The 27,418-nt window shown below is 35.5% G+C and overlaps 1 protein-coding gene across 4 annotated transcripts in view; it reads left to right on the top strand.

Annotated features, from left to right (window-relative positions):
- EPHA6 (EPH receptor A6) overlaps positions 1-27,418 on the top strand; it is a gene marked incomplete at its 5' end in the record, with an annotated part of 845,284 nt that overhangs the window by 322,648 nt on the left and 495,218 nt on the right. For all 4 annotated transcript variants that reach the window (XM_082625310.1, XM_082625308.1, XM_082625309.1 and 1 more), the window contains one exon: positions 23,176-23,331. In XM_082625310.1, the coding sequence (XP_082481436.1) occupies positions 23,176-23,331 (156 nt within the window). The remainder of the gene's footprint in view (positions 1-23,175; positions 23,332-27,418) is intronic.

Raw genomic sequence — 27,418 nt, 5'->3', positions numbered from 1 at the left:
GGACTTTGCCTTCCAGTACCGGGGGTGTGGGTTCGATCCCTGGTCAGGAGCTAAGATCCCACATGCCTCGCGACCAAAAAACCAAAACACCAGAACATAGACAGAAGCAATATTGTAACAAATTCAATAAAGACTTAAAAAAAAAAAAAGTCCACATTAAAAAAAAATCTTAAAAAAAGAAAAGAATAAAGAAGCTAGGAGATCTGAGGCATGGGAAGTGTGGGGAAAGGTGTTTGAAAAAAAGTGTGATAATCACTGTTCTGCGCAGGCATAGCTAAGCCACAGGCCTCTGCATATTCAAAAGAATACTTGTGCATGCCCAGTTGAAGAGTTGGTGGTCCTATCCGGTCTTAACCAGCTCAGGCTGAACTAGACACAGAGGACTCCAAGTTCCTGGAAAACAACTTAGGCAAACATCTTATAGTTTATGCTATGTGTCACTTGGAGGATATGCACATCTTTTGTAGCAACAATTAAAGTGCTTGATTACGGAAGTGGGTTACAGGTGAAATGAATTTAACTAACGATCACCAATGGTTTTATGACTCTCACTGAGAATAACCTGAAGATTAGCAGAACAGCTCTTCTACAACCAAGGCTGTAAAGGAAAAAAACACACGGAGTCTAGTAGAAGGGACTGGGAAGCCATCTAGTGGAGGCCTGCACCCCTAGTGGGTGACCCAGAAGAGGAGGGGGATATCACAGGTTCAGGGATCCATCCTTCCTAGGGGGCAAGGGTTTTGAGCCACATATTAGGGTCCCCAGCCCTGGGGTTCAACAAGTCCCCTTAGCTGGTTTGAAAACCAATGGGGCTTACTGGAGGGCAGTAAGAAACCAAGACTCTGCTCTTGAAGAGCACATGCACAGGCTTCTTTGCTCCCAGTCCCAGTACAGAGGAAGCAAATTGAGAACTGCCTGGTGCTCTGGCCAGCCTGCAAAGACCACCCCAGCATGCCCCCCCAGCTCTTTATCCAGCCCCTTCTGCCAAAGCATCACTCCCACCTAAGGCAAAGACTGCCATTGCCCATATATATGCACACACCGCAGAAGGAGCTGAACTAGTTCAGAAATGTAGCCTCAGGCACTGACCACACCCCCAACCAAGGTGGAGACTGCTGTCACCTGACAGCAGGGGAGAAGCCCAACTTCTTCAGGGCTCCTGCTCCAGCCCCTCAGGCGCGCTGCCCCACCCCTGATAGGGCAACCACCACCACTGAGCCTAGGAGAATCCCAGTCTAGCACCAGCACCAGCTTTAGCCACTCTGACTCCAGCCCTACTTCTCAACATGGCAGTGGCTGCCAGTGCACTCTGGGAGAAAATTCAGCCTGTGCTCACTTCAGATGCAGCTCTTCTATCAAAGCCACTGGGCACACACAGACTACATAGAGGCACCCACACACAAGGACACAACTTCAAGACTGGGATAGGTGACTGTTTCACCTAATTTCATAGAGAGAGAGAAAATTAAACAAATTGAGAACACAGAGGAATATTTTTCAAACAAAAGAAGATAAAACACCAGGAAAAAACCCTAATGGAACAGAGATAAATAATTTACCTGATAAAGAGTTCAAAATAATAATAATGAAAATGCTAACTGAACTCAGGAAAAGACTAGATGAACAGACTGACATTCAACAAAGAACTAGAAAATATAAGAAAGAACCAGTCAGGGCTGAAGAATACAGTAAGTGAAATGAAAAATATACTAGAAGGAATTAACAGCATATTGGGTGATAAAGAAGGCACAAGTGATCTGGAAGATAGAATAGTAGAAATCACTCAATCAGAACAGCAAAAAGAAAAAAAAATAATGAGTATAGCTTAAGGGGCCTCTGGGACAACATCAGGCTTACTAACATTCACATTGTAGGTGTCCCAGAAGGAGAATAGTGAGAGAAAAAGATAGAAAATGTATTTGATAAAAACATGGCTGAACACTTCCCTAACTTGAAGAAAGAAACAGATATCCAGGTACAGGAAGTACAGAGAGTCCCAAGTAAGATGAATTCAAAGAGACCCACAGCAAAATATATCATAATTAAAATGGAAAATTAAACATAAAGATATACTTTATCTGACAGAGTACACTTTAAAACAAACTCTGTAATAAAAGACAAAAAACACTATATAATGATAAAGGGGTCAATATGATAAAATGATGTAATATTCTAAACATATATGTACCTAATATATGAGCACCTAAATACAGAAAGCAAATATTAACAGACATAGAGGGAGAAATTGACAGTAATACAGTAATAGTAGGAAACTTTAACACCCCACTTATGTCAATGGATAGATCATCCAGACAGAGAATCAGTAAGGAAATAGTGACCTTAAGTGACACATTAGGTTAGTAGATACCTACAGGACATTCCATCCAAAAATAGCAGAGTAAACATTCTTTTCCAGTGAATATGGAACATTTTCCAGGATAGATCACATGCTAGGTGACAAAACAATTCTCAACAAATTTAAGAGTATAGAAATTATATCAAGCATCTTTTCAGGCCACAAAGGTATGAAACTAGAAATCAATTACAAGAAGAAAAATAGAAAAAACAGAAACATGTAGAGACTAAACAATTTGCTACTAAAAGAACAATGGGTCAACAAAAAAATCAAAGAGGAAATCAGAAGATAACCTTGAGACAAATCAAAATAAAATGCAGCTTTCCAAAATCTATGGAATACAGCAAAAGCAGTTCTAAGAAGGAAGTTTATAGTGATACAGTCCTACCTCAAAAAATAAGAAAAAGCTCAAATGAAAAACATAAATTACTATCTAAATGAATTAGAGAAAGAACAAACAAAGCCCAAAGTCAGCAAAAGGAAGAAAATAATAAAGGTCAGATTGGAAATTATTTTTTGAGTGGAAATAAATAAAATAGAGACAAAAAAGAAACAGTAGAGAAGATCAATGAAACAAAAAACTGTTTGTTTTAAAATATAAATAAAATTGATAAACCTTTATCCAGGATCATGAGGGAAAAAAAGAGATAGGACTGACATAAAGAAAGAAATGAAACAGAGGAATTACAACCAATATTGAAGAAATACAATTATAAAAGAGTATTACAAACAGTTATACACCAAAAATTGGACAATCTAGAGGAAATGGATAAAGTCCTAGAAACATACAGTCTTCCAAGACTGAATCAGGAAAATATACAGATTTGAACAGATTGATTACTAGTATTGCAAGTGAATCAGTAATCAAAAAACTCACTACAAACAAATACCAGGACCTCATGAGTTCACAGGGGAGTTCTACAAAATATTTAAAGAACAGTTAATACCTATCCTTGTCAAGGTATTGCAAAATATTGAAGAGGATGTAACACTGCCAAAGTCATTTCACAAGGCTACCACTACCCTGATACCAAAACCAGACAAATACACTTCAAAAACAGAAAATTACAGGCCACTATCCTTGATGAACACAGATGCAAAAATCCTCAATAAAATATTAGCAAACTGAATTCAACAACACATAAAAAGAATTATACACCATGATCAAGTGGGATTTATCGCAGAGGTGCAAGCATAGTTCCATAGTTCCATATACACAAATCAGCATGATATGCCACATTAACAGAATGAAGAGTAAAAATCACATGATCATCTCAATAGATGCAGAAAAATCATTTAATAAAATTCAGTATCCATTCATGGTAAAAATCCTCAGAAAAGTTGGTATAGAGGTAACATATCTGAACATCATAAAAGCCATTTATGAAAAACCTACAGCTAACATCATACCAAACAGTGAAAAGCTGAAAGATTTCCCTCTAAGATCACAAACAAGACAAGGATGCCCACTCTCACCATTTCTATTGAACATAGTGTTTGAAATTTTAGCAACGGCAACCAGAAGGAGAGAGAGAAAGAGAGAGAGGAAGGAAGGAAGGAAGGAAAGAAAGAAGAAATAAAAGGTATCCAAATTAGAAGGGAAGAAGTAAAATTGTCACTATTTGCAGATGACATGATACCATATATAGAAAACTCTAAAGACTCCACTAAAAAACTAATTAGTGAATTCTGTAAAGTTGCAGCATACAAAATTAATATACAGAAGTCTGTTGCATTTCTACATACTAAAAATGAACTATTCAAAAGAGAAATTAAGAAAACAATGCCATTTACAAACTCATCAAAAAGAATAAAATACCTAGGAATAAATTTAACCAAGGGGGTGAAAGACCTTTACTCTGAAAACTAGAAGACATTGATGAAGAAAACTGAAGACCATACAAGTAAATGGAAAGATATGCCATGTTCGTGGATTGGAAAAATTAATGTTCTTAAAATATCCATATCACCAAAAGCAATCTAGAGATTTAATTTAATTCTTATCAAAATACCCATGACATTTTTCAGAGCACTAGAACAAAGAATGCTAAAGTTTGTACAGAGCTGCAAAAGGACTCCAAATAACCAAAGCAATCTGGAGAAAAAAGGAGCAAAACTGGAGGTATTACCCACCCAGATTTCAGACTGTCTGACAAAGCTACAGTAGTCAAAACAGCATGGTACTACCAAAGAAACAGACCCATAGCTCAATGGAACAAAATAGAGAGCCCAGAAATAAACCCATGCACCTATGGTCATTTAATCTATGACAATGGAGGCAAGTATATACAATGGGGGAAAAGACAGTCTTTTCAATAAGTGATGTTGGGCAAACTGAATAGCTACAAGTATAAGAATGAAATTAGAATATTTTCTCACAACATATACAAAATTAAATTCAAAATGGATTAAAGACCTAAATGTGATACTGAAGCCATAAAACTCCTAAAAGAAAACACATGCAGTATGCTCTTTGGCATTGGTCTAAGCAACGTTTTTTTTTTCTGCGGTCTGTCTTCTCAGGCAAATGAAACAGAAGCAAAAATAAACAAATGGGACCTAATCAAACTAGGAAGTTTTTTTTCCCTTTATCATCTTTATTGGAGTATAATTGCTTTACAATGGTGTGTTAGTTTCTGCTTTATAACAAAGTGAATCAGCTATACATATATCCCTATATCTCTTCCCTCTTGCATCTCCCTCCCTCCCACTCTCCCTATCCCACCCTTCTAGGTGATCACAAAGCACTGAGCTGATCTCTCTGTGCTATGCGGCTGCTTCCCACTAGCTATCTATTTTACATGTGGTAGTGTATATATGTCCATGCCACTCTCTCACTTTGCCCCAGCTTACACTTCCCCTTCCCCTTTTCCTCAAGTCCATTCTCTAGTAGGTCTGCATCTTTATTCCCATCTTGCCCCTAGGTTCTTCATGACCTTTTTTTTTTTTTTTAGATTCCATATATATGTGTTAGCATATGGTATTTGATTTTCTCTTTCTTACTTACTTCACTCTGTATGACAGACTCTATGTCCATCCACCTCACTACAAATAACTCCATTTCATTTCCTTTTATGGCTGAGTAATATTCCATTGTATATATGGGCCATATCTTCTTTATCCATTCATCTGATGATGGACACTTAGGTGGTTTACATCTCCTGGATATTGTAAATAGAGCTGCAATGAACATTGTGGTACATGACTATTTTTGAATTATGGTTTTCTCAGGGTATATGCCCAGTAGTGGGATTGCTGGGTCATATGGTAGTTCTATTTTTAGTTTTCTAAGAGACCTCTATACTGTTCTCCATAGTGGCTGTATCAATTTACATTCCCACCAACAGTGCAAGAGTGTTCCCTTTAATCCACACCCTGTCCAACATTTATTGTTTGTAGATTTTTGATCATGGCCATTCTGATTGGTATGAGATGATATTTCATTATAGTTTTGATTTGCATTTCTCTAATGATTAATGATGTTGAGCATTCTTTCATGTGTTGGCAATCTGTATATCTTCTTTGGAGAAATGTCTATTTAGGTTTTTGGCCCATTTTTGGATTGGGTTGTTTGGTTTTTTGATATTGAGCTGCATGAGCTGCTTGTAAATTTTGGAGATTAATCCTTTGTCAGTTGCTTCATTTGCAAATATTTTCTCCCATTCTGAGGGTTGTCTTTTTGTCTTGTTTATGGTATCCTTTGCTGTGCAAAAGCTTCTAAGTTTCATTAGGTCCCATTTGTTTATTTTGGTTCCATTTCTCTAGGAGGTGGGTCAAAAAGGATCTTACTGTGATTTATGTCATAGAGTGTTCTGCCTATATTTTCCTCTAAGAGTTTTATAGTGTCTGACCTTACATTTAGGTCTTTAATCCATTTTGAGTTTATTTTTGTGTATGGTGTTAGGGAGTGTTCTAATTTCATTCTTTTACATGTAGCTGTCCAGTTTTCGCAGCACCACTTATTGAAGAGGCTGTCTTTTCTCCATTGTATATTCTTGCCTCCTTTATCAAAGATAAGTTGACCATAGGTGCGTGGGTTTATCTCTGGGCTTTCTATCCTGTTCCATTGATCTATATTTCTGTTTTTGTGCCAGTACCATACTGTCTTGATTACTGTAGCTTTGTAGTATGGTCTGAATTCAGGGAGCCTGATTCCTCCAACTCCATTTTTCTTTCTCAAGATTGCTTTGGCTATTTGGGGTCTTCTGTGTTTCCATACAAATTGTGAAATTTTCTGTTCTAGTTCTGTGCAAAATGCCAGTAGTAGTTTGATAGGGATTGCATTGAATTTGTAGATTGCTTTTTATAGTATAATCATTTTCACAACGTTGGTTCTTCCAATAGAAGAACATGGTATATCTCTCCATCTATTTGTATCATTTTTAATTTCTTTCATCAGTGTCTTATAGTTTTCTGCATACAGGTCTTTTGTCTCCCCCAGGTAGGTTTATTCCTAGGTATTTTATTTTTTGTTGCAGTGGTAAATGGGAGTGTTTCCTTAACTTTTCTTTCAGATTTTTCACCATTAGTGTATAGGAATGCAAGAGATTCCAGTGCATTGATGTTGTATCCTGCTACATTATCAAATTCATTGATTAGCTCTAGTAGTTTTCTGGTAACATCTTCATCTTTAGAATTCTCTATGTATAGTATCATGTCATCTGCAAAGGGTAGGATTGTATTGCTATAAACTTCCATCTTGGAACTGCTTTTGCTGCACCCCATAGGCTTTGGGTCGTTGTGTTTTCATTGTCATTTGTTTCTAGGTATTTTTTTATTTTCTCTTTGATTTCTTCAGTGAACTCTTGGTTATTAAGTAGTGTGTTCTTTAGCTTCCATGTGTTTGTATTTTTTACAGATTTTTTCCTGTAATTGATGTCTATTCTCATAGCGTTGTGGTCAGAAAAGATACTTGATGCAACTTTTCTTAAATTTTCCTAAATTTACCAAGGCTTGATTTGTGACCCAAAATATGATCTATCCTGAAGAATGTTCCATGAGCAGTTGAGAAGAAACTGTATTCTGTTGTTATTGGGTGGAATGTCCTATAAATATCAATTAAGTCCATCTTGTTTAATGTATCATTTAAAGCTTGTGTTTCCTTATTTATTTTCATTTTGGATGATCTGTCCATTGGTGAAAGTGAGGTGTTAAAGTCCCCTACTATGATTTGTGTTACTGTCTATTTCCCCTTTTATGGCTGTTAGTATTTGCCTTATGTATTGAGGTGCTCCTATGTTGGGTGCATAAATATTTACAGTTGTTATATCTTCTTCTTGGATTAATCCCTTGATCATTATGTAGTGTCCTTCTTTGTCTCTTATAATAGTCTTTGTTTTAAAATCTATTTTGTCTGATATGAGAATTGCTACTCCAACTTTCTTTTCATTTACATTTGCATGGAGTATCTTTTTCCATTCCCTCACTTTCAGTCTGTATGTGTCCCTAGGTCTGAAGTGGGTCCCTTGTAGACAGCATCTATATGGGTCTTGTTTTTGTATCCATTCAGCTAGTCTATGTCTTTTGGTTGGAGCATTTATTCCATTTACATTTATGGTAATTATCAATATGTATGTTCCTATTACCATTTTCTTAATTGTTTCGGGTTTGTTTTTGTAGGTCTTCTCCTTCTCTTGTGTTTGTTGCCTAGAGAAGTTCCTTTAGCATTTGTTGTAAAGCTGGTTTGGCGGTGCTGAATTCTCTTAGCTTTTCCTTGTCTGTAAAGGTTTTTATTTCTCTGTTAAATCTTTTTTTTATTAGTTTCTGCTTTATAACAAAGTGAATCAGTCATACATATACTTCTGTTCCCACATCCCTTCCCTCATGCATCTCCCTCCCTCCCACCCTCCCCATCCCACCCCTCCAGGCGGTCACAAAGCACCGAGCTGATCTCCCTGTGCTATGCGGCTGCTTCCCACTATCTATCTACCTTATGTTTGGTAGTGTATATATGTCCATGCCTCTCTTTCGCTTTGTCACAGCTTACCCTTCCCCCTCCCCATATCCTCAAGTCCATTCTCAAGTAGGTCTGTGTCTTTATTCCCATTTTACCCCTAGGTTCTTCATGACATTTTTTTAAATTCCATATATATGTGTTAGCATACAGTATTTGTCTTTCTCTTTCTGACTTACTTCACTCTGTATGACAGACTCTAGGTCTATCCACCTCATTACAAATAGCTCAGTTTCGTTTCTTTTTATGGCTGAGTAATATTCCATTGTATATATGTGCCACATCTTCTTTATCTGTTCATCTGATGATGGACACTTAGGTTGCTTCCAGCTCCGGGCTATTGTGAATAGAGCTGCAATGAACATTTTGGTACATGACTCTTTTTGAATTATGGTTTTCTCAGGGTATATGCCTAGTAGTGGGATTGCTGGGTCATATGGTAGTTCTATTTTTAGTTTTTTAAGGAACCTCCATACCGTTCTCCATAGTGGCTGTACCAATTCACATTCCCACCAGCAGTGCAAGAGTGTTCCCTTTTCTCCACACCCTCTCCAGCATTTATTGTTTCTAGATTTCTTGATGATGGCCATTCTGACTGGTGTGAGATGATATCTCATTGTAGTTTTGATTTGCATTTCTCTAATGATTAATGATGTTGAGCATCTTAATGAGATCCTTGCTGGGTAGAATAATCTTGGTTGTAGGTTTCCCCCTTTCATCACTTTAAATATGTCCTGCCAGTCCCTTCTGGCTTACAGAGTTTCTGCTGAAAGATCAGCTGTTAGCCTTTTGGGGTTTCCCTTGTATGTTATTTGTTGTCTTTCCCTAGCTGCTTTTAACATTTTTTCTTTGTATTTAATTTTTGATGGTTTGATTAATATGTGTCTTGGCGTGTTTCTCCTTGGATTTATCCTGTATGGGACTCTCTGTGCTTCCTGGACTTGATTAACTGTTTCCTTTCCCATATTAGAGAAGTTTTCAACCATAATCTCTTGAAATATTTTCTCAGTCCCTTTCTTTTTTCTCTTCTTCCTCTGGAACCCCTGTAATTCAAATGTAGGTGCGTTTAATGTTTTCCCAGAGGTCTCTGATACTGTCCTCAATTCTTTTCATTCTTTTTTCTTTATTCTGCTCTGCAGTCGTTATTTCCACTATTTTATCTTCCAGGTCACTTATCCATTCTTCTGCCTCAGTTATTCTGCTATTCAAGCTAAGAAGCTTTTGTAAAATGAAGGAAACCATCAACAAAATAAAAGACAACATACTGAATGAGAGAAGATATTTGCAAATATCTCTGTTAAGGGGTTAATATACAAAATATATAAAGAATGCTTACTACTCAAAAACCCAGTTGAAAAATAGGCAGAGGACCTAAATAGGCATTTTTCCAAAGAAGGCATACAGATGGCCAACAGGCACATGAAGAGATGCTCAACATCATGAATCATTAGGGAAATGCAAATCAAATCACAATGAGATATCAACTTACACCTGTGAGAATGGCTATTGTCAAAAAGACAAGAAAAAACAAGGGCTGGCAAGGGTATGGAGAACAGCAAACCCTAGTACGTTGTTTGTGGAAATGTAAATTGGCATAGACACTATGGAATTCCTCAAAAATTAAAAATAGTACTACCATATGGTCCAGCAATTCTAGTCCTGGGTATATATCTGAAGAAAATATAAACATTAATTTGAAATGATATATTGATACCCCAGTATTCATAGCAGCATTATTTATGATTGCTAAGATATGGAAGCAACCTAAGTGCCCATCCATAGGTGAGTGGATAAAGAAGATGTGGTTGATATATATTGGAATATTACTCAGCCATTAAAAAGAATGAAATTTTGCCTTTTGCAACAACATGTATGGACCTTGAAAGTATTATGCTTAGTGAAAGAAGTCATAGATTGAAAGACAAATATTGTATGTTTTCACTTATATGTGGAATCTAAAAAATAAAACCAATAATTGTATATAACAAAACAGAAACACACTCACAGATACAGAGAACTAACTAGTGGTTACCAGTTGGGGGAGGAAACGGAGAACAGGAAGAGTAAGGGAAGGGGATTAAAAGGTACAAAATTCTAGGTATAAAATAAATAAAATACAATAATGTAATGTATAGTACAGTCAATATGGCCAATATTTAACTCTATATGGAGTATAAGCTATAAAAATATCTAATCACCGTGTTATAAACCTGAAACTAATATGTTTTAAGTGAACTATACTTTGATTAAAAACTTTACAGGGCTTCCCTGGTGGCACAGTGGTTGCGAGTCCGCCTGCCGATGCAGGGGACAGGGGTTCCTGCCCCGGTCCGGGAAGATCCCACATGCCATGGAGTGGCTGGGCCCGTGAGCCATGGCCACTGAGCCTGCGTGTCTGGAGCCTGTGCTTTGCTACAGGAGAGGCCACAACAGTGAGAGGCCCGCATACCGCAAACAAAAACAAAACAAAAACAAACATACAAAAAAACTTTTGAAACATTAATTGCAATATTGATTATGAAGTAAAATTCAAAATATCATTATGAAATTCAGGTGCTACAGTTTAACTGTAAAATGGAGGACTATGTTTAGAAATTTAATGTCATGTTATAGTATTCTATCTTTAGAATTTTTAAGAAAACAGATGATAAATATTTTGAAGATCTGCTTTGCTAAGCTTTATTCTATAATATTCACACATAATTTCAACTAATAAGTATATTAATTATGTATATATATAATCCATACAACTTATGTTTGATCCTCTGCTCTGTCTGTAGTATTGTCTCAGTGCAATGCCGTATACAGAGTCCTTACTTTTAAGTAATTTACAATGTAGTTGAAAAGACATGCCTCTTTATATCAAATTAGAAATAACAAGTGTCAAAATGCGGGATTCAGATGATAATTTCAATGGTAGTTTACAGAGGAGGAGAAAAATATGCCTAAGTATTGCTGGGAATAAAAAATATGTATATATAATATATATTTGTATGTGCATGTTTGTGTATATACATTTATATTCATATAATGATAGGTATTGTCCAAAACAAAGTTTGGGCTAAAGAATCAGAAACCTGTCTTCAAATCCTGGCTTGCTCATCTATCATCTCTGTGATCTGGAGCAATTGTTAGAGCTTTTGTCTCTTCATTTGTCTGATGAAAATATTAATATCTATATCACTGAATTTTTGTAAGAGTTAAATATAATAATGTTTGCAAAACACCAATTTGTAGTGGACAATAAATTGTGATTAGATATCAGTTATATACATATCCTTAGTAACTGTATAAAAAGAAAATGTGTTCTTCTTGTTAGTAAAAATTTTATAGTGTATAGTTTAATAATTTTTACATTAGTTTTTTGCACTATTCAGCTACAAAAATACCACAAATACATGACAGCAGGACATTCACAACTGTCAGATTAAAGAATGGATTGTAAGTTTGTTGCTAAGCCAGCAGAAGATATGGTTGTCAAACTTTACTGAGGTGTCAGAGTATATGAGACTTTGAGCGGTGATGAGTGAGTTTGGTCAAAATGTCGAAATCATGCACACAAGCCATTTTATGATGAGTCTATTCTTCAATTCTACATTGGAAGATAAAATGTCTTGCTTACTTTTTCCATAAAATGAGGGGATATATATACATAAAGCATTTTTTATGAAGAAAGTGTTGTGGAATACATTTTTATTTCTAATGGTCTGAATAAAATTATATTTATTTTGCTTCTTACACAAAAGAAGAGTTTCTAAGAGAACAAGAAACCATCAGTTAAAGCTATCTCTGTCAATTAAATCCCACAAAAGAGTATTTTTCATTACAACAGTTATTTATAATCCAAATACCATCAGCAATTGTCCTTTAAAAGTTGTGGTTCAATCCTTCACTGCTCTAGATAACAAAGTAGGCATGCTGTTCCAAATACAATGGGTACCTAACTTACTCTATGATAAGAACTCAGATTATGGATAGGAATGGAGATCGGCCTTAATTTTTGGCTCTTCTACCATATGACCTTCAGCAAGTGTTCCAGGTTCTCAGATCTACATAAGAAAGTGCCCCCCAAACTTGGGGGCAGCTTCACTAGGGCCTGGAGAATCTACATCCCAGGTAGCTCACTTACCTGGCTTACAGGGTGGTGATGGCTGTCAGCTGGGAGCTCAGCCACAGCCATGCACCAAAGGCCTAAGTTCTCCACCTGGGCCTCTTCATGGCTGCTTGACCCTCCCCTTGGCCTGATGACTAGCTTCTAAAAGTAACCATTCCAAAGGAACTCACTGTAATTACAAACACACCCAGATTAAGAGGAGGGAACATAAACCTGAGCTCTCTATGGGAAAGAGTATCTATGAGACATAGTCAGAAGCCAGTATAGGGTGGGAAATACTGTTGGAGCCATTTTTGGAAAACACAATCTGTCATAGAAACTTACTTTATATCGCTTAACTTCAGTTTCCTCATCTTCATAATAATAAGCTAGGCAAGCTTCTGATCACTTTACATGTATTAATTAATTAACTCCTCACAACAAGCTCTCAGTTAGGTGCCCCATTTTACAGATGAGAAAAATGATGCACAGAAAAATAAGTTGCCTGAAGTGACAGGGTTAGTAAAATACAGAAGCAGAACTCAAAGCCATGTAATCTAGTTCCAAAGGCCATATCCTTTGTAGCTAATTTTTGTAAGAATAACTAAAAAACTGTAGAGAAAGTGCTTTGCACAACATCTGACTCATTCCAAATGCTCAGTATTTATAAATGGTTTTGCTGTAGGTGTTATTACTAATACATAGTACAGTGAATCAGGGGGTGTTTTCTCTTTGGCAATGGTTTTACTTATTTGGAAAAGTAAATTTACTCTGACTTAAGGAATATGCAAAAGAATAATGAAAGACAGTTGGAAACTGTCATTACTGGATGTCTAGAAAAAAATAGTGAAATAGGAATAAGAATCTCTGATGAGGGACTAAAAAGTTAAATATCATCTCATTTCAAAGTACCCGAAAATATGATAGACTCAACAAGCACACTTTTTAAAAGGACTGTTAAATAGGAAGGAAGTAGTATTAATGCAGGCTTAAGTTTGATTGACTAAAATATACCTAGGAGCACCAAAGTTAATAAAAATAGCATTAGGAAATGAATGATAGAACAGTTAAAAAGTGATCTGTATTTTTAGAAAAAAATATGGTTAGCTTTTTATGTTGTGCCATTATTATTACCAGATTGTATTCAAACTGGTAATAAAAATGAAAAAGGTGTCTAATCCTAAAAACTGCCAATATAAACCTTTGGTCTCCATACCCTATCTTAACCTCAGAATAAAAACACTGACCTTACTCTCACACTAGAGACACCTTTAGGATTTTAATTTTGCATGTCACCAGCCTCAGACTCCTACAGTATTTCTGACATCATATTCCAAGTAATGCTCTGTTGTTGACACTTGTCCATCTCTCAAATAAAAGCACTTTTTGAAAATTACCTTTAACGTATAAATCATGACTCTGTGAATGAGAAAACATGGTGGAAGGGAAAACTAAGATCTAATAGATCCACTTTATGCTTGTTAATGGCAACTTACCTGGGTTTGCCAGTATATATCCCTGTTTATAAGTTTTTGTGTCACATAATAAGAAAACAAGCAAACAAAAAACAGTATATATCTTCTAGGTTGGTGTCCTCTCTTTTACCTAACCAAAAATTTAGACTGCTTGTCTGAGATCTGGGTGGTAGTCTTTTGGTTCAGTTCTCAAAGTCTTTGATATGTTAAATAGAATCAGTTCCAAGGATGTGCAGTTTGGGAGAAAGCCCAGGAGTTTATAAACAAGTGTGTGGAATTGCTTTCCTGAGCTCCTGTCTCTCCATGTTCTTCCCAGTACTTTCAGAATCTCTGTGACTCCTCTTTAAGGTCCTTTGTCTAGAAAGCCAGCTGGGGCTTTATTTGTTCCACTCTGCTGTGAACTTCTGCAACTGGATCTACACCCAGGACCAAGTGAGAGGAGGACAGAGAGAAAAAGAAATGCAGTGGGACTCTACCCTCTCAGAACCACAGCTTCAGTGAAGGAAGAGGAAGTTTTTTCCTTCTTGAGAGTTTTGGCTCCTCTGGGCTCCCATTACTGACCACCACCACCAGTCTACTGCATGATTACTTGAGGGTTGGGCATGAGAGAACAGGAAAAAAAAAGAGAGAGAGAGAGAGAGAGAAAGAAAGAAACAAAAAGGGAAGGGATTTCCACATTCTCTCCTGAGCATTAGGAATTCCATTTCCCACTTCCAGAGCTAAAGAGAGCTGGAGCTCTGACTGTGACCCGGTGGGCATTTCCAGGTTTCCAGTCCATTCATTCCAGGCTCCAGCCCCAAGCACTGGGGAAAAGAGGAAAGAGGGAGGGAGGGAAGGATGGCAAATTCATTGCCAGTTAGGTAGTACTACATATTTTGGTATTTTCCAGTATGCCTGATTCTACTTACTTTTCAGAGTCCTCAAATAGGGGGTATTGTGCCCAGAGTTAACAGATAAACAGGTGAAAGAGGGTGTGGTGTTCCATACTTTTTGGAGTCCTTTCCTCTGATTCTTTAGGGTGAAAGTCATGTAACCTACAGTATATTTTTGTAGGTAGGTCTGATTTTTTTTTTTTTACTTGCTTATTCAAGAGAAAGTCTACTTTAACATTTCTCTGGTGGAAGTAAGAAATTAGAATTCATAACAGGACACTTTTATATACATTACCTTCATGAAGACTTCATAGTAGCTCCCCTGCAAGGAAAATTAGGTTGAATATTTTGAAGCACAACCCACAGTTTATTATTAATAAACTTGTATTTGGCCTTGAGATTTTTCTTTGGTAAGTTATTAATAGGTTATTCTGAAAAAAAATATTTATGCTTATTTACCCTTAAGTTTTAGGGGTTTTTCCTTTTTATTCTTCAATTATCCAATCTTCCCTGCCTTCTCTACTTACATGACAGCAAATTTTAATTTCTATAACTGTAGAACAATATCTAGGAAAACAGTAATGATACTGCCTATCCCAGTTTATTAAATTTCCTGAGTTCTAATGTTTTGAGAAATGATGCACATCACATATTTTACTGATAAGTCATTCAGGTTTATCTAAACTTACAGACTATTGAGAATCTATGAGGGAAAAGCAGTCAATTATATTAATATCACTTCCTGTCAGACAGCACATAGTTCAGTATTTCATCAGCTGATGAGAACTGCACAGCATGATATACCAACTGGGATTTATCATGGTCCTTTGTCTTAAAGTTCTCTGATAATAAAGATAAACCTAAAAAATCATTGCTAGGGCCTCCCTGGTGGCGCAGTGGTTGAGAGTCCGCCTGCCGATGCAGGGGATACGGGTTCGTGCCCCGGTCTGGGAGGATCCCATATGCCGCGGAGCGGCTGGGCCCGTGAGCCACGGCCGCTGGGCCGGCGCGTCCGGAGCCTGTGCTCCGCAACGGGAGAGGCCACAACAGTGAGAGGCCCGCATACCGCAAAAAGAAAAAAAAAAAAAAAAAAATCATTGCTAGCAGTATATAGCCTAACAATTCAATTTTTAAAATAAAGTACGTGTAGAACAGGTCACACATTTCTTGATTTTGTTTTAGCAGACATAAATCTGTGTGTGTGTGTGTGTGTGTGTGTGTGTGTGTGTGTGTATAAAAATACTTTCCAACTGTATTCCAGTCAATACCCAGAGAATTTAATTTTCTGAGGACAATGAAATTTCAAACATTGATAAGGGAAATTATATGGCAGGGTATGTACTTCATTAATATTTGTGGTATTTCATAACTATACTCATGTATGTGCCTTTAATACATGCTTTTCTATAAAAACTACTTTGTACCTTTTAATGTGTAACCCATCTTTTATCATTATTTTAGGCAACCACTTAAAGTTCCTCGAATCATAAATGTATTTTTTGAAATAGAAAACTGTGTTTTAACTTAGATTATTTATTATGTAATTTGATGAAAATATTTATATATTTTATATTTTATAGATCCCCACTACCAAATTACATTGTATTTATTTTTCTTTTTATTTAATTTTATTTATTTATTATCTTTGGCTGCATTGTGTCTTCGTTCCTGCATGCGGGCTTCTTCTAGTTGCGGTGAGCAGGGGCTACTCTTCGTTGTGGTGCGCAGGCTTCTCATTGCGGTAGCTTCTTTTGTTGCAGAGCATGGGCTCTAGGCATGTGGGCTTCAGTAGTTGTGGCATGCGGGCTTCAGTAGTTGTGGCTCGTGGGCTCTAGAGCGCAGGCTCAGTAGTTGGGGTGCATGGGCTTAGTTGCTCCTTGACATGTGGGATCTTCCCAGACCAGGGCTCAAACCCGTGTCCCCTGCATTGGCAGGTGGATTCTTAACCACTGCCCCACCAGGGAAGCCCTGTATTTATTTTTCTAGCATTCTTGCTACTTTTATCATAAGTACATGACAACAGAAAATTAAAAAAATCATTTCATATATATCATAAATAATTTGTTTGTAATTTTCTTATTCTCAATTAAATATACTCACTCCAATTATATGATTAGAAATTTAGTAAAGTCTAAAATTCTTTAAACATAGTTGATTAAACATATAGATTTAACTCCATTTCCTCAGGAAACTTCACCAAAATGAGTAAGAGAATATAGAAGGTTTACACTAACAAGGGCAAAGTAAGGGAGAAGAAAATACATCACGTGAGACAGGTCAACATGTCAACAAAATTGCAGAAAATGAAAATCAAATGGAGAAGTGGTAGCTCACTTAGCAATGGAACTTGGTATGACTGCCTGTAGGAAGAGAAGCTACTTTCACTTTGTACTGTTCTGTTGGGTAAATACCAAGGAGTGGAATTGTCAGAAGATATGTGTCTGTTCCTCTATAGTAGATACTGCCAAATAGTCCCCCAAAGGGGTAGCATCACTTTCAACTAAAATATAGAATCACTGTAGATCTTCTTTATCCATTCATCTGTTGATGCACACAGATTTTTTCCATATCTTGGCTATTGAGAATAATGCTGTAATGGACATGGGAGTGCAGATAAGTTTTTCATATCCTGTTTTTATTTCCTTTGGATGTATACCCAGAAACAGATTGCTGGGTCATATGGTAGCTCTATTTTTAATTTTCCGAGGAACATCCATACAGTTTTCCATATTGGCTGCACCAATTTGCATTCCCACCAGCAGTACACAAGGGTTCCCTTTTCTTTACATCCTTGCCATCATGTATCTCTTGTCTTCTTGGTAATTGCCATTCTAACACTTGTGAGGTGATATATCCTTGTGGTTTTCATTTACATTTCCCTGATGACTAGTGATATTGAGCATCTTTTCATGTACCTGTTGGACATTTGTATGTCTTCTTTAAAGAAATGTCTGTTCAGTTCCTCTGCCTATTTTTTATTTAACTGTACGTTTTTGATTGTTGTTGCTATTGTTGTTACTGAGTTGTGTGAGTTCTTTATATATTTTATATTTATCAGATATATCAGATATATGGTTTGCAAATATTTTGCCCCATTCTATAGGTTGCCTTTTCATTATTTTTATTGTTATTTTGCTGTGCTGAAGCTCTTTAGTTTGATGTAGTCCCACTGTTTATTTTTGCTTTCGTTGCTGGTGCTTTTGCTGTCATATTCTAAAAAAAATCATTGCCAAGACCTATATCAAGGAACTTTTCCACTATGTTTTCTTCTAGAAGTTTTACAGTTTCAGGTTTTATGTTTAAGTTTCTAATTCATTTTGAGTTAATTTTTGTGAGTGGTGTCTGGTCAAGTCCAAGTTCACTTTTCTGTATGTTGTTATCCATCATTTATTGAAGAGACTATCCTTTTGCCATTGAGTATTTTTAGCTCCCTTGAAATATATATTTGATTGTTTATGTAGGAGTTTATTTTGGAGCCCTCTATTCTGTTCTACTGGCCTATGTGTGTATTTTTATGCTGGTACCATACTGTTTCAATTCATATAACTTTGTAGTATAGTTTGAAATCAGGAAGTGTGATGCCTCTAGCATTGTTATTCTTTCTCAGAATTGCTTTGGCTATCGGGGTCTTTTGTGATCCATTAAATTTTAGGATTGTTTTTTATATTTCTATGAAAAATGCCATTGGAATTTTGATAGGGATTGCATTGAATCTTTAGTTGCTTTCACATAGTGTGGACAATTTAACAATATTAATTCTTCCAATCCATGAACATGGGATATCTTTCCATTTTTTTGTATTCTCTTCAATTTCTTTATCAAAATATTGCAGTTTTCTTTGTACAGGTCTTTCACTTCCTTGATTAAATTTATGCCTAAGTATTTTACTGTTTTTTATGCTATTGTGAATGTGACTTTTACGCACATCATTAGAAAATTGATACAAAAATATATATAACAAAAATGACAAACATAAAATTAATATTGCTAATAAATAGCACTTATATTGGGTTGGCCAAAAAGTTCATTTAGGTTTTTCTGTAAGATGTTATGGAAAAACCTGAATGAACTTTTTGGTCAACCCAATAAATTAATAGAAGGTAAGCAACCAATAGAAAAAGAACAAAGAATATAAAAGGCAATTCATAGAAAAGTATAAACAAATGACCAATAAAAATATGAAAAAAATGTGGAGCATTAGTGGCAATTAGGAAACTTCAATTAAAGTAACAATATTTAACTCCACATATTGTCAAAAGGTAAAAGAGTGACTAACATTAATTATAGGGATTAGCAGGGTGAAAGGTTAGGGTGCTCACTTACATTATTGTGCATTTTAGAAATGTTTAGGAATGTAACGTGGAAATATGTGTTAAAACAAATAATAAACATACCCTGGCCCAGAGTGTCTATTCTTGGGGACTGAAATATAAGTATCATCATGGGGATATTTACTGCAGCATAGTTTATAAAGTATTTCTTCCAAGTGGGAGATTGTTGACACATATACTACAGATACATCACAGTGACTTAACTACAACCATTGACCTGGAGAGATTTCCATGTTATAATTGATAATTGATGAAAACAATCTAAAGTTTATTGATATTAGCTCAATGTTGAAAAATCAATAACACTAAATCCTTCTGTTCATAAATATGTAAACATATATCTACACAGCAGTGTGTCGACATTTTAGGAAAATGATATTTGAAGAGGAAAGAAGGAAGAAAAGGTGGAAATAAGCCAGATTTCTAAATGACATTTTAAAGTAAATGTTCATACAAAAAGAACATACATGTTATTATCTCATATATATATCTATATGTATATGTTGTCATGAATGTTTTGAATATAGAAATATAGAGAAATTGAGAGGTACTAAAATGAAGGTTTAATCTGAAGGTCGATATCTGAATAGCTTCTTCTAAAAGAAAACATTAGAAACCACTGAATCAGATAATATTTTACTTTCCATCTGCAGTATTGATATATGTTGGGAAACATTCTTATTTTGGGTGGTTTGTTTTTTGGAAATGAAGTTCACATACCCTATAAACAGAGAAATAAGGAAGTCGTAGAGTATGAAGGGATGTATAAGAAAGTAATTTAAAAGTTCTCAAGACGTAGGGACTGATATCCCATTTTTAACAAATACAAAAAAAATGTAAAAGTACTAACTAAAAGATATATAGCATGTTCATTCCATTTACAGAATTATAGTAATCTCATATTAGACATCAGTGAATTAATCACTTATTTATTCACTCATTCAACTTTTCAGGCATTTATAAAAACTTAAATATATACTCAAAATATTCTAAAGCATTGTAGGTATAAGAATGGTAAGGCCCATGTCTGGCTTGTGGCAGCTACAAGAAGTTGAGGTGATAGCATGATCAAGTAGTTGTATAATATGATTCAGGCTAAAAACAGAGGTGCATGCTATATACCATTAATGTGTACTATATAAGAAGAATGTTACTGCCTACAATAGTGGTTTTCTAACATTTTAACAACATCATCCTTAATGTTTAAATGAAATTGTAGACTAAACCCTAATATTAAAATAAGGTGGTAATTTAAGAATCGAAAAGTATTTTATAAGTTCAAAATTTTAAGGTTTTCAAGGGCAATTTTGAGTTAACAAGCATTTGAAATCAGGGATAGACTTGAGAGTTGCTGCAACAATATCCAATTTGTATTTGTAGTTTTGCAGTAGGCAAAAAAAAAAAAAAATTCACATGGATAGTAATTTCAATTGGAAAGATTTTGTTTCAATTGGAATATTAAAATAATCATTCTTGAGTTGTAGTTGAATCAGTTTCAAGATTTTTACTACCTGCTTCCATCCCTTACTTAGAGTAATGCAACAAGCCAAAAAAAATCTATAAATTTGTAGTGAGATGCCATGATCAGAACGTGCACTGAGTAGACATGCATTATCTTCTGCAGGAATTTAATTAACAGAGTACTCACATGCTGTCCAATTCAATAAAACAAATAAGTACCAAGCATGAACTTTATGACAAGCACTGTGCCAATCTGTCCTTTTGGCACTTACAGCCATTAAACAAATAACTGCCAAGGGATTACTAACATGGAAAAGGCACAGGTGCTTAGAAAAACTAGTTTAGGGAGTCAGGTAGAGCTTTCTAAAAGAAGTGAGACTTGAAAGATGACTCAGAGTCAGCAAGATGAATGGGTCATAGGGTGGGGATAGAGAGAACAGATTTTTCAACAGAGGAAAAGGCTCAAAGCAGAACAAAGAGCATAGTAAACTCAGAAATTAACAGAGTCCCTCAGCAATTCATTCATTCATTCATTTACCAAATACTCATTGAGGGCCAAGTAATGCCTGATACTGTTCTAGGCCCTGTAAACAAAACAGACAAAAAAAAAAAATCTCTGCCCTCATAGAGCATACATTTTAAGGGGAAATGGCTTAAAAAATTAAACTTATCGAGTGTCAGATGTTGTTAAGTTCTTTGAAGACAGGAATAAGAATGGAGAGTAATATGGATTACTCAGGTAGGATGTAGCAGGAGTTGCAATATAAAAAGGGGAATCGGGGAAGGCTGTATCAATACAGTAATGTTTGAATAAAGACCTGATGTAAGGGAGGGAAAAAACCATACAGACAGCTGGATAAGAGCAAATACTAAAGGCCCAATGGCAGGAGAATGCTTTGGATGCCCAAGATTCTGAAGGAGGCCAGTGTGGCTGGAGCAGACTACTTGATACAAAAGAAGAGGTAGAAGATGCAAAGCAGGGTCACAGGGAATGGATGGGGAGCAAAATCATGCAATGCTTGGTAGGCAATTAATAGGGCAGTTGGCTTTACTCTAGGAGAACGGAAAGCCATCGGAAGGCCCAGAGCCCAGTGATAAAATGATCTGATATATTTTCTAAGATCACTGCTTGCTGAGTTGAGAATAGACAGTAGAAGGGCAAAGCCTTAACATAGGGAGTTTGAGAGGGGAGCAGCTTTATCTGATGTGGTTGGAACTGTAGGCAGGGTGAAGCCATGGGTGAACTGTAGGCAAGCCATGGGTGAACTTGTAATCCAAGGTAAATATTTTAAACTTTAATGTAAAGGTGATGGGAAGTCATCAAAGTTTTTTATACAAGGGGATGTAATGAACAGATTTCTGTGTTCAAAATTGCACTATCCAATATGGTAGCCACTAGCCAGCCACATGAGGTTATTGCATGCTTGAAATGTGGCTAGTTTTAATTAGAATGTGCTCTAAATATAAAATATGTATAAGATTTCAAATACTTTTTTCCTTCCTGAATATATAAGCAGAAGCCTTACTCATAGATTCATAATTGTTAAATTAAGATTCTTATTTATTTTTACACAGAACATTTTGTGAAAATGTGTTGAGTTAAAATACATAGCTTGTTAAAATATTTTTTAACATAATATTTGTCACTGGAAAATTACACTTCTTTTATTTTGTATAACAGTTTTAATTTAGAAAGTGGCCAGCAGTCATTTCTTTGAGACCAGAAACAATTAAGCCTCCCACCATTCAGGACCCCAGATGTGTAACTTATCGTAGGATCCTTTTTTGTAGGTCTTCCATTCCTATGAAAATGTTCAGTGAAAATCACAACATGGATTTAAGTGAATACAAAATGAGGTTCAATGAAACATTTGATAGCATAACTTTAGTCACTTACATTTCATTTTCATTATGTTTTGTGAAAATTTAGCCAGTAGCCTACAGTTTTCATGATTTTTGTCATATGTGCATAACAAATATACCTTATTTACTTGATATTTTGTCTACCCACCTTTAAACTTAAATTTTTAAATGAATTTATTTCAATATAATAAATAGAAAATTGTTTGCCACAGAAAAATAAAAAATGCTCTTGATAAAAATGAAGCAGTGTTATCAAACTATAGCTATGTCCTGCTACAATCTCTGAGTCTAAGGCCAGGTCTCATTTTGTTCAAAAAATATTTAGCCAGTAAGGAAGATGTTAAAGATATACCCACACTACCCTGGGACTTTCTCCTTAAATACTCAGAAGAGCTGAGAGAGAAATGGAATGGAAATCAATTTTAAAGAGTGTGATTCAATGTTATTTAATGCCATCTCCCAGAGCTACACAATCGTCTCCCTAATGTGGGCAGCCCCATACTTTGGTAAGCACTGTTATTTTGCATATCTGTGTTTCACGTATGCCTTTTTAAAGTAGCAACCTCAGCTAAAATATGAAGTCCCCATTGGGTAACTTATTTTGAATTACTAATTTCATTCATTAATATTAGCATGTATTTATTGACTTTTCTGTGTATGTGTGAACTGAACTCTGACATCCAAAGTGTGTATAAGTTAAAATATGTTATACACGTACAAATAAAATAACTCAAGTGATAATAAAAAATATTGTTTTTCCTATGTTCACAGCTTGCAGACCAGGATTCTATAAAGCATTTGCTGGCAACACAAAGTGTTCTAAATGTCCTCCACACAGTTTAACCTACATGGAAGCAACTTCTGTCTGTCAGTGTGAAAAGGGTTACTTTCGAGCTGAACAGGACCCACCTTCCATGGCATGTACCAGTAAGTCTGTCCATTTTGCATTTGAAAATCCTGTTTCCAACCCTTTTGGTCTTTTTATTCTAAATTTTTTTTAAAAAGTGACTATACAAAATCATATGCCATCAAGGCTATTTGTCTTTGATAATAGTCAAGGAAAAAGTTTCTCTGTCTTTCTTAGCATAATTGCTTTTCAGCTGCTTGCAAAGAACGTATTTATTCCTCAAAAATCACGTTGATCACTGACATGCATATACCAACCTTGATTTGGAGGCCCTGTGAATTTTTCCTAGGCATAACCTGTCCTTAGGAAGTTAAAGCAGTTTAAGGCTTTTTGAAGCTCTATAAGCAAAACTTCTGTTTTTTGGTTCAACTTTTGAGGGCACATCAGTTTAGGACCATCAACTTTGCTGTGTGTGGGAGCTTCAATATGGAACTTTGAAAGTCATTGTGCTATTGTTATATAGTATTGTTATATAGAAAAGTTCGAGTTTTCCTTGACATTTGTCTTTAAAGGAAGATATTTTTGAGTTTGTCCACATTTCACCTCTCACTTTCTCTCTAATTTTGGGGTTGGAACCAATAAAATATTAAATCTAAATGTGAAGGTCATTTTAATGCATGCACCAAGAATTTTAAATTATTTGTATTCTCCTATTATTAAAGTATCATAAATTATCTACACTATAAAAATAAAAGTGAATATATTAATGCATTGCTAAGGTATGCAAAAGTAAAGTGTCACCTCTTAGTTATAAAAGTCTTGTTAAATACATCAATAAAATATAGTGAAAATTTGCCTTCTTGTTGATGATTTGGTGCCGAAATGTTGCTTATCTTATATAATTCTATAGGGGCAAAAATGGATTGAAAATTATGTAATGCCACATATTCCTTAGAGACAGTGGAGATGTTCCATTTCTTTTAACTGATGCAGCTTATAGATTTGTATACACTACTACAGGCTTATAAAATATAAAATAGTTTTATAGAATACATTTAATAAAAATACAATACATTCATTAGTAGATGTAATTTTTGCTTTCTGACTGTAAGTGCTGAGTGACTACTTTCTTCAAAAAATTGTAGCCTGAGAAAGTGCTACCTAGATTTTTTTTTCTAGTAAGTTTATAAGTAGGAAAAGGAAAATTCTAAATATAATTTCTCACCTAATTGTGGAAATAGTTTTGAACAGGAAAAGATTTCTATTACTATTTATATGTAATCCTTTTTGCACAATTGCTGTATATTATTATATTATATTGTGGACAACGTGCTCCAGCTTAGGTAGATGGTAGTGTTTCCAATGGCTACAGTTGTGCCAGGCAAGAATCCCTGAAAACCTACATCAGAAACTAAATGGACTTCCTAGGAGAGTGATAGAGAAGAATCTGCAAGTTTTGTTTTCTTAGAAGGTCATAAATAGACGATCGCCAAAATGAAGGAATAAATTGTTTCCCATCAATATAACCCTTCAATGAGGTGATAGAGTAGGTAGTTGGGGAGGTTTAGTTCTCTGGAGTGAGAAACTATTAAGGAAATAAATATGGGATATAATAAGGTCTATGAACCTCAGTCATTGTTGAATCTGATATGTGTACTTATTAGCTTAACATTTTATGTTTCTTGGATTTTCTCTCTTTAAAAAAAACTTTTTATGCTTGGTATTGTAAGTTATGTTTGCAATTATGCTAGCCTGCTTTAACTGTGCTAAGTGGAAGCAGAGAAGTTTAATTCTGGTCATCGCTGAGCAGAGCTTTAGACAGGGAACAGCATGCTGTATTGCCATAGAGATTAAAAGAGAGAACTCCAAAGAAAGGTGAAAACTTTTGTCAGATCTCCCCTCGTCCAGCCACAGGAAAATCCCCTCTCAAGGCTTCTCTCTGCTACTTCCTTGAGGACTTCTTTTCCTTGTTTTAGCAAAAACTTAGCATGGTGTACTAGTAAGTTCACCATCTTTTAGAGTCAAATTATCTGAGTGTAAACCTTGGCTTTGGTACTTACTAGCTATGTAGCCTTGGGCAAATTATTTAGCCCTTTAACCTTTGTTGTGCCATTCTTAGTGTTAATAACAGTACCTACTTCATTCTGTTGTTATTTATAATGATTAAATAAGTTAGTATTTGAAAAGTGCTAAGAATAATACCTGGCACATAGCAGCTGCTATATAATTGTTTGATACAGAAAGCTGTTCTCTCACAATTCATTTTGAAATAATATTTGATAAGTTAGTATTCAAGCTGTTAAGTACTTTATGTCGATAGTATTATGCTGGGCTCACAGCTTCCATTATCTACATTCCTACAAATTGAAAGAAATAACGTACTGAATTTGTAAGACCTTTTCACAAAATATATTAAGTCCTCTACCTCTATGCATATCTAAGTAAAGTTTTATGAATTATACTCTGACTAGGTGAGAGACCCTAGCAATTATTATAATATATGCAGAAAAAGCAAGGACCATAAACTCCAAAGCATCATGCTTCCTAAAAATTGAAAGATAAGATTGTTAGGGAAGAAAAACCAGGAAAATGGCAAGCCAAGAGATCATTGAACAGTTAAAGTTAAGAGGACCAAGGTAACTTCACCAAGATATAGAACTTTTGAGGCCAAGGATCAAATAAGCAGTCAACCTTTCCGTTTTTCATTAACCGTAAACAATAGCCAAATTCTAATGGTTTTATTTATTTATTTATTTTATTATTATTATTATTTTTTTGCTGTACGCGGGCCTCTCACTGTTGTGGCCTCTCCCGTTGTGGAGCACAGGCTCTGGACGCGCAGGCTCAGCGGCCATGGCTCACAGGCCCAGCCTGTGGGATCTTCCCGGACCCGGGCACGAACCCGTGTCTCCTGTATCGGCAGGCGGACTCTCAACCACTGCGCCACCAGGGAAGCCCACTTTCTGCTGTTTTTGACTTAGCATTTGAAGCTATGCTTTCAGAGAATATTCCAGGCATTTAAAAGGAAGCTTTGTTTTTTTTAACTTGGTATCAGGGGCACAGAGATTTTGAATGTTTGGGTTTAAAAGAAAATGGAGGACCAAAATATTGAAAATGACTAAGACATTTGGCTAGTAAATGGCCTAGTAGGGGAAGAGCTCCTAGATAGGTATTGTATGTAATCATATGAATGATTTGATTCTAAGGAACTCAAGAGATCTTTCCCTGCTCCTTAGCACTGTCATCAAAACAACAGCAACCCTTAAGTTTCTGGTACAACAAAGCATGTGACTTCACCATTAAGAGTTTTATAATTTCTTTGCATTTTCACTGTAGAGATAGGTATTTTTTTAAATTTCATAATCTTGAGGCATATAATATATATGATATAATCACATAAATATTTTCATTAAGATTTGATTTTTAGAGCAGTTTTAAGTTAAGAACAAAATTAAGAGAAAATATAGAAATTTCCCATATACCTCCCTCCTCCCAACCCAGACATGCATAGCCTTCCCATTATCAACATCCTCCACCAGAATTGTACATTTGTTATATTTGATGAGCCTGTATTAACACATCATAGTCACCCAAAGTCCATAGTTTACACTAGGGTTCACTATTGGTGTTGTACATTCTTTGGGTTTGGACAAAAGTGTAATGACATGTATCAATCATAATAGTATCATACACAGGATTTCCAGTGCCTTAAAATCCTCTGGGCCTATATTCATCCTTTCCTCCTACCAACCCATGGCAACCACTTATTTTTGTGCTGTATCCATATATATATATATATATATATATATATATATATATATATATATATATATATATATATATATATGTATGTATATGTATGTATGTATATGTTATATAATTTTAATCATATAGTAGAAGATTTCAGATTGGCTTCTTTCACTTAGTAATAGGCGGTTAGGGTTCTTCCATGTCTTTTCAAGGCTGGATAGCTCATCTATTTTCAGTGCTGAATCATATTTCATTGTCTGGATATACCACAGTTTGTTTATCCATTTACCTACTAAAGTACAGCTTGATTATTTTCCAGTTTCAGCAATTATGAATAAACTGCTATAAACATGCATGTGCAGGTTTTTGGATGGACATAAGTTTTCATCTCCTTTGAGTAAATACCTAGGAGTGTGT

The sequence above is a fragment of the Mesoplodon mirus genome, assembly GCF_964341445.2.
Source record: "Mesoplodon mirus genome assembly, chromosome: 6".
Classification (NCBI taxonomy): Eukaryota; Metazoa; Chordata; class Mammalia; order Artiodactyla; family Ziphiidae; genus Mesoplodon; species Mesoplodon mirus.
The sequence above is the reverse complement of the archived record's forward strand: the minus strand, read 5'-3'. Positions and strand labels throughout refer to the sequence as shown.